This window comes from Pogona vitticeps, chromosome 2 (genome assembly GCF_051106095.1).
Source record: "Pogona vitticeps strain Pit_001003342236 chromosome 2, PviZW2.1, whole genome shotgun sequence".
NCBI lineage: Eukaryota > Metazoa > Chordata > Lepidosauria > Squamata > Agamidae > Pogona > Pogona vitticeps.
The window spans coordinates 210,860,413-210,872,566 of record NC_135784.1 but is presented as its reverse complement, the minus strand read 5'-3'; the positions used below and the strand labels follow the sequence as shown (position 1 = coordinate 210,872,566).

Below are 12,154 nucleotides of genomic sequence, written 5' to 3'. Positions count from 1 at the left end.
GATGTCTGGAGGGTTATGTGATGGAGACAGAAATGGACACATGCACGTGTCAGGAAGATGGGCATTGGTCTTCTGGTAGTATTTCCTGTTGTCCCAAAAAATGCCCCCTGCCAACAAACATAACCAAAGTAATTATTTCTGGGACAGACTTCACTGTGAACGAAAGCATTATACTGTCGTGCCCAGAAGGATATCTTTTGACTGGGGAAAGCAGTGCCACTTGCCAGGTAATGATTTATCTTTCTCCTGAAAGGTCCAGGCCTTATATTAAAATCCTTGTGCTGGCTGAACGCATTGTGGAAGGTCAAATTTTGCTCTGGCTGTACAGAGTACTTTTCTCTTGCCCCATTAAAACCTAGGTGCATTCAAAGCAATCCTCCTGTCAGGAAGTGCAGTCCAAACTTGAAGATCTACAGGCAGAAGCGGGTGTGGAGTGGACCCACGACTCATGGGCCAGCAGCCCTTGTGCCAGCATACCTAACCCCTCAGCTCTTAGCTTACCTAGCATTTAGTCAGGATTGCACCCAAACATCTTAAATAGCAGAATCATAGGGATTATGGACACAGAGTAAGCCAAAGTTAAGTACAAAGTGTACTCAATCCAATCCTTTCTTAATCCATAGAAGTTGGGAATTAGTTAGGACTACCTGGCCTTGGTTTAACTTGGTGCTAGCACAACAACTGGAAGTCTGAATTAACTGAGATCTGGCTGTGGTGCAACTCCTCTCCTCCTCCTCCCTCTCTCCAAAATTTTTGGCTCTACTCTTGACTGATCTTTGCCAACACAGCAATTGCACCTGCAGAGCTAGTTATCCCAGCTCAGATCAACTGATACAAGAGAATTTTGCCAGCTCAAGAGGGTGATACCCATTCCAAACCTAAAGGCAGCCAGCGTATCTTTGAGTTGGGTTGCACTGCCGGATAGTGCTGTTAAAGCCAGTTAACTCTTATTAACAGAAAGACTAGCTGTTGTATACCCCAACACAATTTCACACTTGAGTTTCATCACTGCCATTGATTTTGTTGGAAATATTCAGTGCTTATATGTGTATATCTGCAGCCACATCTATCCATAGGGGCAGTGGAGAAAATTTGTCAAATACCACATTACCCACAAAATATATGCTCATTCTTTTTGCTATGGAATGTGATGAGATTACATTTTCAGAGTGGCATGACCCTGCTTATAGTGATAGAAATATATGTTGCATTATGTATGCATTTTAGCAATTGTAATGACTGTGCAAAATGTTTGTGAAATCCATGACTATGATAACTGAAATTCATTAATTGGGCATTCAATACCCAGGCAGCTCTTGTTTTCAAAATTTTAAATATTTTAAATAAAAATGCAATTTAGTATTTGAGAAGAAAATTTGCTCCTAACGTCTGCTCATGTTTCTTTATGCAAGAATACCATTCAAATAAAGCTGTGTGAATTAACACCTTTCTGCTCACAAATAGGTATTTTGCTATAATAGGTAATTTTCCTATGCCAGTAATATAGACTGTGATTCAGCAAAGCACTGCAGGCATGTAGCCTCACACAGATTTAGCTTCACACAAATTTAGAGCTTGAAGGTGCTGTCTTTCTTGAACTCTGTGAAGGTATTTGTGTGCACTGTGAAGCTGTTGCTTTCATAAAAGGTGCAACTCTGCACACATTATATGTTTGCAGACAAAAAGGCACCCCCGCAATTTAAAGAAAAAAGAAGCAATTGATAGCAAAGAAACCCTTGTATTGACTCCACCTTTTCTGTTTGAAACTATGGTGTATTACATTGCACCATATTGCAAACTGGCAGTCATAATGCAGTCAGCAAAAACAAGACCTGGAGCTGACTGCGGTTCTGATCATCAGCTTCTCATAGCAAAATTCAAGCTTAGACTGAAGAGATTAGGAAAAACCACTGGGCCACTCAGGTATAATCTAAACCAAATCCCTTATGAATACACAGTGGAAGTAAAGAACAGATTTAAGGAACTAGATTTGGTGGACAGAGTGCCTGAAGAACTTTGGATAGAGGCTCATAACATTGTCCAGGAGGCAGCAACGAAAACCATCCCAAAGAAAAGGAAATGCAAGAAAGCAAAGTGGCTGTCCAACGAGGCCTTAGAAATAGCAGAGAGGAGAAGGGAAGCAAAATGCAAGGGAGATAGGGAAAGTTACAGAAACTTGAACTCAGACTTCCAAAGAATAGCAAGGAGAGACAAGAGGGCCTTCTTAAATGAACAATGCAAAGAAATAGAGGAAGATAACAGAAAAGGAAAGACCAGAGATCTGTTCAGGAAAATTGGACATATTAGAGGAACATTTTGCGCAAAGATGAACATGATAAAAGACAAAAATGGGAGGGACCTAACAGAAGCAGAAGACGTCAAGAAGAGGTGGCAAGAATACACAGAGGAATTATATCAGAAAGATTTGGATATCCCGGACAACCCAGACAATGTAGTTGCTGACCTTGAGCCAGACATCCTGGAGAGCGAAGTCAAGTGGGCCTTAGAAAGCCTGGCTAACAACAAGGCCAGTGGAGGTGATGGCATTCCAGTTGAACTATTTAAAATCTTGAAAGATGATGCTGTTAAGGTGCTACATTCAATATGCCAGCAAGTTTGGAAAACTCAACAGTGGCCAGAGGATTGGAAAAGATCAGTCTACATCCCAATCCCAAAGAAAGGCAGTGCCAAAGAATGCTCCAACTACCGTACAATTGCACTCATTTCACACGCTAGCAAGGTTATGCTCAAAATCCTACAAGGTAGGCTTCAGCAGTATGTGGACCGAGAACTCCCAGAAGTACAAGCTGGATTCCGAAGAGGCAGAGGAACTCGAGACCAAATTGCTAACTTGCGCTGGATTATGGAGAAAGCCAGAGAGTTCCAGAAAAATATCTACTTCTGCTTCATTGATTATGCGAAAGCCTTTGACTGTGTGGACCACAGCAAACTATGGCAAGTTCTTAAAGAAATGGGAGTGCCTGACCACTTTATCTGTCTCCTGAGAAACCTATATGTGGGACAGGAAGCAACAGTTAGAACTGGTCATGGAACAACTGAGTGGTTCAAAATTGGGAAAGGAGTACGGCAAGGCTGTATATTGTCCCCCAGCTTATTTAACTTATATGCAGAATACATCATGCAGAAGGCTGGACTGGAAGAAACCCAAGCCGGAATTAAGATTGCCGGAAGAAATATCAACAACCTCCGATATGCAGATGATACCACTCTGATGGCAGAAAGTGAGGAGGAATTAAAGAACCTTGTAATGAGAGTGAAAGAGGAGAGTGCAAAAAATGGTCTGAAACTCAACATCAAAAAAACTAAGATCATGGCCACTGGTCCCATCACCTCCTGGGAAATAGAAGGGGAAGATATGGAGGCAGTGTCAAATTTTATCTTCCTGGGCTCCATGATCACTGCAGATGGAGACAGCAGCCCTGAAATTAAAAGGTGCCTTCTTCTTGGGAGGAAAGCGATGACAAATCTGGACAGCATCTTGAAAAGCAGAGACATCACCTTGCCAACAAAAGTCCGAATAGTCAAAGCTATGGTTTTTCCTGTCGTGACGTATGGAAGTGAGAGCTGGACCATAAAGAAAGCAGACCGCCGAAGAATTGATGCCTTTGAATTGTGGTGCTGGAGGAGGCTCTTGAGAATCCCCTGGACTGCAAGGAGAACAAACCTATCAGTTCTAAAGGAAATCAGCCCTGAGTGCTCACTGGAAGGACAGATCCTGAAGCTGAGGCTCCAGTACTTTGGCCATCTAATGAGAAGAAAAGACTCCCTGGAAAAGACCCTGATGTTGGGAAAGTGTGATGGCCAGAGGAGAAGGGGACGACCAAGGATGAGATGGCTGGACAGTGTCTGCGAAGCAACCAACATGAATTTGGCACAACTCCGGGAGGCAGTAGAAGACAGGAGGGCCTGGCGTGCTCTGGTCCATGGGGTCACGAAGAGTCGGACACGACTAAACGACTAAACAAACAAAGCAAACTGGCAAACTGGTTTTGAAACTGAACAATATTTTTAAAATAGTGTTCAATGAGTGCTGTTTTTAAAAAGGAAATAAAAACCTATCCTGAAATATGGTCCTTACATATATCTTAAGAGCTCTGTGATCCTTGATGTTAGGTGCTGTCAAGTTTCATTCAACTTAGACAACCTTAATAGTTTTTAAAGGTATGCAAGGCATTTAAGGAGTGGCTTTACCTGTTCCCCTCTCCCTAGTCCAACATTATACTACACCACTCTGTCCCTTCTGTGGTCCTTAATGCTTGTTATATTTTGTAGGATATGTGTGAATATTTTCATTGTTTTTCGATTGCTTACCATGGCCTGAATACACTTTGTCCTCTCTTTAGAGTGATGGTAGCTGGATGCCACTATTTTCAAGTGATATATGCATACCTGTGTCCTGTGGAAAGCCAGATGCTCCAGAACATGGAAGTGTGGTTGGCAATGGATACAGTTACAGAGAGACAGTATTTTACAAATGTGCTTCTGGTTATGAGTTGGAAGTAAGTTGATGAACTGTTTTCTACTCTGCTGCCTAATATGTAGCAAAGCAGCTTAGATCAGGATAAGGTTAAGTCATATCCGATGCATAAATGGGTCTTTCTTAGGATGAATTTTTCAAGCAGTCTTTCCACTTGGATGAAGGATAAAATAAATATGCTCCATCCATTGTAAATACCTTATTAGCAACTGGATTTTTCTGCTTTTAAAGATCTAACTAACAAACAATACATTTGTGTTCCATTTAAAGTTGGTGTACTAGACTGGTAATTTGTACCTACATACCTGAGTACAAATAACAGTTTGAGAACTAGCCCTTTAATTATACTTCCAAACCTATAAAATAGGAAACATGCTGGATCTACGTATGCAGCATAATCAGGTGGCAGTTCTGAAATGAATGTTCTGTTCCACTTCATGGATCTTATCTTTGTATGGGTTACCATATAGAAACATTCTGCAAGTAGGAAACTGGCCCCATAGGGAGAAGGTTAGATAATATTAATTCTTCTAAGACATTGTTACATGAGGAAGCATTCACAGCTGGCACTTCCAAATTGCAGGGTACAGTCCACTCTAGATTTTTAGGACACTCTTGGCTGTCTCCCTTGCTTGCTTAGATCAGCCTGCTAAATGATGTAAGTCACAGATTTGTCTTAAAAGGTGAAAAATACCTAAACAGTAAGACCAAAACCCTCTTGAGGAAAATTGTGCACATAGGTGCAAATACACATGCCATTTTTGCATTTTGCTGTTTGTCTGTTGTGCTACAAGGTACATAATCAATTGTGCAACAAGGGACCTCCAAGACAGACAGAAGCTCTTGCATGATTGCCTTTGAATGATTGCATAAGACAATATAATTCCTGCCTAAAATATTACACATGCGTAGTTAGTAATCACAATTTAATAATTTTGGAGGAAAACTGTTCTCTTGTTTGTTTGCATGTTCTCTTCATAGCCTCAGGATAATGTCAGCCATCTTAAAAATGTAAGATATCATAAAACTTGGTTAACAGAACCAAGATCATAGAAGATACAGCCAGATCAGAAGAAGTAATAGAGAAAATAACAGATTAAAATCTAGCTAGTATACATGGAGAAGCCTTCTGAAGAAAATGGTGCTATACGGAGTGTACCCATTCAGGACGCCACCCGGGCAGCTGTGCTGTCTTCCAGTGTACTGTGTTCCAACCTCTATTCAAGATTCCATGCCCACTGAGTATGTTTAGTCATCTTTGGGCTATTTATGATGCCCTGCTTTAGGGGTTTTCCCCAGAAAAGATTTTGTGTAAGATCTGCAAACCGTGGGGTCCTTCAAGGCCTGCTGATGCCTCCTTATTGTGCGTGGACAGTGCCATTTTGCTTAAAAAAAATCGATGCTAATACACTGTACTCACAGTTTTGTATTAGTAATGTTGGAATGCATGGGGCAAAAAGTCACCAGATTCACTATTATATGAACCATGCTAGATAAATAATTCCATGTGCAGTTCCCATAGGTAAAAAGATCATCTTCCTATAACCACTTGCCTCTTTTCAAAAGTTAGGGAGAATCACAGGAGAGTTTCCAGTGATAATTTGAGCATATGGACGGCCCTAATGGGTGCTGAGTGTGTTCTTGTTTTTTCCTTATTCCTTGCATATTTTTGCTACTCTTTATTTTTAAGGAAACAGTTTCATTAAGATCAAATACTACACCAGCATTATGAGAAGCAAAGTGGCTACATTTTCTTGCTGAGAAATATAGCAATGCAATTACCAATACTCAACTGTTAAATCATTATTAAATATTATCTTCATTATATTCGAGGCATAGCAGGTAATAACAGCTGTTTGCATGGAGCTTTCCTTAATATAAGTAGGGTGAGAGTAAAAGAGACTATGACATATTGAAGCTGAGTTATTATCCTCTAAATACTGTACCTAATTCTGAATGTCTTATCTGGAAGCATGTTACAGTAAAATCCATAGGGCATGCTATTTATCTATCTATAACAAAGGCGTGGGAGAGGGAATTGTGACAAACCCAGACCTACTGGGATATGCCACAGTTTCACCAAGCTGCCACCAACCATTCCCTATAAGAAGTCACACAGACCAGGGATGGATTTTTAACAAATAAAAGAACAAGGTTTATTAAATAACACACAGGGAAAAATAAAATGATCAAGTGAATAAGATACAGTAACGTGGCTTAGTCTCAATCATACATACACACAGTTTGGTTCACACAGAACACTTAACTTGAAGCACAGACCCTGAACCTATCAGTTCTGGCTAACCATACAGACACCTGAACCTATCAGGTTGGTACTGACTGACACACAGTAGTACCCTGTCTGACACACAGACTCCCACTCAAGCTTCTTCTCTCAGCTCTCCTTCAGCTTCTAAACTTCTCCACACACGCTCCACATATATATACAGTACAGCCCCTCCTCCTGATGTCCCGCCTTCCACTCCCCATAGGATGGAACTTTCCCTCCAAACCCATGACAGACAGGTAACATCAGGGCTGTATGTAACACCTCCCCTCTTTATAAGTTGTTTTGTAGGGGGAAAGCTAAGGTGCTTTTCACCAAAAAACAACCTGGACCCAAAACAAACAAAAACAGTCATATAATAACATACAATACCATACTTACTTACTTATACTTACACTCTATTAGGCATTTAAACATTTACCATTAACAATACATCAAGTTACCTTTATTCATACAAACCAACATGTTTAATAAACAGACACATTTGACTTTTTGTCATCAAAATATATACATAGTCCATGTTTCTTTCGCCGTCTTCATTCTTCAGGTCTTCTTGACAAGGCGTCAGCAACACAGTTCACTGACCCTCTGACCACCTTCACTTCAAAGTCATAGTCTTGCAGATTTAAAGCCCACCTCATAAGTTTACTATTGTGGGTTTTCATTGTCTTTAACCATTGCAGTGGTGAATGGTCAGTGCACAGAACAAAATGTCTTCCCCAGATGTAAGGCTTGGCCTTCTGGATCGCGTAGACTATGGCCAGGCACTCCTTTTCCACGGTTGCCAAATGTCTCTCACCTTTCTGGAGTTTCCTACTCAGGTAGGACACTGGATGCTGGTCACCATTCTCATCCTCCTGGCAAAGAACTGCTCCTACCCCGCTGTTAGACACATCGGTGTAGATGATGAACTCCCGGTCGAAGTCTGGAGCACGCAGCACTGGATAATTGATGAGCGCCTCCTTCAACCTCCGGAACGCCTCCTCACAGTCGCTGGTCCACGGGATGCGGTCATCAGCCTTCTTCCTCGTCAGATCGGTCAGCGGAGCCACAATCTCGCTAAACCTCGGGATGAACTTTCTGTAGTAGCCCACCAACCCAAGAAATGATTTGACTTTTTTCTTGGTGTTGGGTCTGGGCCAATCACGAACTGCTTCTATCTTGGCCTCGAGGGGTTTTATCACTCCTCCCCCTACTATGTGACCCAAGTATTTTATTTCTGGGCTACCCAGCTGCAGTTTGTTCTCTTTGCAGAGCCTAGGCCAAAGCACTTCCTCCCCTGGATCAAAGTGCCTCTCCCTGCCTTCCTGGTCATCCCAAGCTTTCTTTCTGACCTTTTGAGCTTGCAGGGTCTCTGCTGCTAGCTCTAGGTTTCTCTTTAGGTCATTCCTTAAAGAGTCTATATATGTCACAACATCTTGTGGGTCATCCTGGGTGATCTGCTCCCAATTTTGTTTGATCAAATCAAGGGGCCCTTTCACCCTTCTCCCAAATAAAAGTTCAAACGGACTGAACCCGGTACTGGCTTGTGGCACTGATCGATAAGCAAACAAAAGGGATTGCAGCTTCTGGTCCCAATTGTTTGGATTCTCTGCCAAGTAAGCCCTAATCATGCGCATTAGAGTCCCATTGAACTTCTCAGTTAACCCATTACTTTCAGGGTGATAGGCAGTGGTTTCCTTGTGCTTAATTCCACAGATTTGCCATAACCGTTTCATGAGCTTCGATGTGAACGATGCGCCCAAATCTGTGATTATTTCTGAGGCAAATCCCATCCTGGACATATACCCCACCAAGGCATCTGCCACTGTGTTAGTTTCAATGTTAGTCAAGGGTATGGCTTCAGGGTACCTCGTGGCATGGTCCACAATGGTGAGAATGAACCTGTTCCCCCTCTTTGTGGCCTTGGGCAAAGGTCCCACAATATCCACCCCTATGCATTTGAACGGAGTGTCAATCACAGGCAAAGGGCACAACTTTGCTTTGGTCCTGTCGCGGTTATTCCCCTGCCTTTGACACACATCACATTGTTTACAGAACTCCCTGATCTGCTTCCCTATGTCAGGCCAGTAAAAATTCTGTGTGATTCTCTGCTGTGTTTTGTTCACCCCTAAGTGCGCAGCAAACATGTCAGAGTGCCCCCTTTGTAAGATCATGGGGCGATACTTTTCAGGTACCACTAGCTGACTTCTGATCCCATCTCCCCCTTTTGAGATATTCCTCAGGGTCTCTCTATATAAAATCCCCTTTTTCTCTAGAAATCTCACTGGGGTTTCAGGTGTTAGCTGGGCGTCAGTCACCTGTTCAAAACACTTTTGGAGAGTGGCGTCTGCCTTTTGCTCTTGGCCAAATCGGCTGTCTGTGGTTAAGGTTTCCACCACAGCTTCTGAACTCCCCTCTGCTTCCGTCTCTGGCTCATCAGTACCCCCCTGAACTGTCCCCGTGGTGGCTTGTGAACGTGTAATCACTAGCACCCGTTTCACATGTTCAGCCAGGTCATTTCCCACGAGCACGGCTGCTGGCAGAGTCGATGAAATCGCTAGCCGCCAAACTCCCCTCCAGCCTTGAAAGTTCACAGGTACCTCCGCTACTGGCAGTGAGATCACCTGCCCCTCAATCCCTGCCACCTTCATGCTCTCATTTGGGATTATATATTCCCTAGGAATAATATCTGGATGGCACAGGGTCACCTGGGAACAAGTGTCCCTCAACCCCCGATACTGATGGTCAAGTATTCCTACGTCCACCCCTGCTGTTTCAAACAACTGAGAATCTGTTCTCACGAGCAAGCAGCGCTTGACCTCCACAAGAGGACCATTTTCCTCAGCCTGATCAGCAGATGTAACTGTTCCAGATTGAGTAGCCATGGCAACAGGCTCCCTTAGTGACAAGGGGCTTTGCTCTTTCTGGACACAGAACACAGCTTTTGGCTTGGTTCCACTCGAATCCTGAGGCACAATTCCTTTTAGCTGCTTTAATTTCTCACACTCTGAGATTAGATGGCCCTTTCCCTGACAGAAATAACATTTTCTGCTATATTTTGAGTCTTTCTCATCTTGTTTTGGTTTTCCCTCCAAAATCTGAGGTCTTGGTTTCATGTCTGAGGGCTTCCCTTCACCATGGGCCCCTCCCCCTTGCTGGCTTTTCCCTGGTCCCTGAGAGTACTTGCTGTAGGTTTCTTTGGGTTTATCTACAGATTTCCACTCAGCACCTAAGGGTTTTCTTATTTGATAAATAAAATCTGCGATCTCTGCTGCTTCTGCCACAGATTTCGGTTTCCTTTCCCTCACCTGGAATTTCAGTTCCCCATGCAGGACTGAATAGAACTGTTCCAGCGCTATCAAGTCTTTGAGCTGCTGAAAGGTCTCTGTCCCCTCCTGAGATAGCCATTTCTCTAGCAGCCTCACCAATTGGGCCCCCACTTGGGTAAAAGTCTGCTCTGGTTTCTTGGTGATTGACCTGAATCTTTGCCTCAGCTGTTCCGCATTTATCCCATGTCTGGCAAACACCAGTTTTTTAAACTCTGCAAAATCTTTCATCAGTTCCTCTGGCATCTCTGCATAGACTTCTGCAAGGCTGCCACTGATTAAAGATCGCATGATGGTCATCTTCTCAGTTTCCCTTACTGAGAAGTCCACAAACGCTCTTTCCACTAGGGAAAAGAACACTTCAGGACAATCTCCCTTGTGGTACACAGGGAATTTCTTCAGGTCAGCTTTAGACAATTGGCCTCCCTCAGAATCCCTATTGTTATTATTGTTCTGATTCATCAGTTCCAATTTTCTTAACTCAAACACCATTTTCTCTCTCTCCAATCTTTCTGCTCTTTCCATTCTCTCTCTCTCTAATTCAAATTGCCTTTGTTTCTCTCTTTCCCTTTCCTCCATTTTTTCTCTCTCTAATCTCTCCTCCATTTCCCTCACCCTCAGTTCATGCTGTTGGGCTAGGAGTAATTTTCTGATTTCTGGGGTCAGTTCTCCCGTGTTCTCATCCTGCACTGAGCCAAATTTCTCCTCAGAACCTTGGTCTACCTGTGGGCCTCTTACTTCACCCATTTCTGCCATTTGGTTTCGAGTCAAGGGCATACTCCCCCCCCCCAGAACAGGCTGCTCTCAAAAGTCAAGCCTCAAAATAAAGCGACCACTTTTTTTTTTCTTTTGCCTCAGAACCAGCTTTCTATAGATTACTGCTGTTCTTCAGCACTAACTTGCAACAGTTGCGAGCCAGAGTCTATCCCCCTCTGCTAGGCCTCTCAGCAGGCAGGCTAGATCACTGCTACTACACAGTTTTGCCTCAGCTTTTTTCCCGCCAAAACAAGTTGCCTCAGAGCTCCCTAATCTAGTCCCCAATCTGAGGTTACACGTTCTTCTACTAGTGCACCCCCCCCCCGTGAGGTACACCTAGAAGATTACCTACGTGCTCTCAGATTGTCCCTGACTAGACCCCCCTTGCTCTGGGCACACTTGCCAAGGCTTTGCTGGACCACTGGACAACTGGACCAGTCGTATCCCACACGCTGGACACCAATCAATGTGACAAACCCAGACCTACTGGGATATGCCACAGTTTCACCAAGCTGCCACCAACCATTCCCTATAAGAAGTCACACAGACCAGGGATGGATTTTTAACAAATAAAAGAACAAGGTTTATTAAATAACACACAGGGAAAAATAAAATGATCAGGTGAATAAGATATAGTAACGTGGCTTAGTCTCATTCATACATACACACAGTTTGGTTCACACAGAACACTTAACTTGAAGCACAGACCCTGAACCTATCAGTTCTGGCTAACCATACAGACACCTGAACCTATCAGGTTGGTACTGACTGACACACAGTAGTACCCTGTCTGACACACAGACTCCCACTCAAGCTTCTTCTCTCAGCTCTCCTTCAGCTTCTAAACTTCTCCACACACGCTCCACATATATATACAGTACAGCCCCTCCTCCTGATGTCCCGCCTTCCACTCCCCATAGGATGGAACTTTCCCTCCAAACCCATGACAGACAGGTAACATCAGGGCTGTATGTAACAGGAATCTCATTCCAAATGGAAATCATATAACTAGTACCATCTGTAGTGGTACCATGTGTGGTCAACTTTCTCTTTAGAGTATAAGGAGAAACTGGAGAGGGGATACTGAGTATTCCTGGACAGTGGATCCTGGGCATGGTAGATAAAAAATCAATTGATTTTTTTAAAAATAAAAGTGATCTAAATCACAACAATACGTTTTTAAAAGAATTAAAAATTAAAAATTTAAATAATCAAAACACCCAGTTTGGAATATCAATTTGATTTAAATCAAATCCACCTTGATCCTGAGTCAGCTCTTTAATGGCAAACCCTCATATCCACACT

The 12,154-nt window shown here is 43.0% G+C and overlaps 1 protein-coding gene across 3 annotated transcripts in view; it reads left to right on the top strand.

Annotated features, from left to right (window-relative positions):
- Positions 1-12,154, top strand: part of SVEP1 (sushi, von Willebrand factor type A, EGF and pentraxin domain containing 1) — a 160,449-nt gene that overhangs the window by 123,815 nt on the left and 24,480 nt on the right. For all 3 annotated transcript variants that reach the window (XR_013541414.1, XM_020791136.3, XM_072992019.2), the window contains exons 39-40: positions 2-227; positions 4,365-4,520. Coding sequence is in view for 2 of the 3 variants with exons in the window: in XM_020791136.3 (XP_020646795.3) it covers positions 2-227; positions 4,365-4,520 (382 nt within the window). In the remaining variant the exon portion in view is untranslated. The remainder of the gene's footprint in view (position 1; positions 228-4,364; positions 4,521-12,154) is intronic.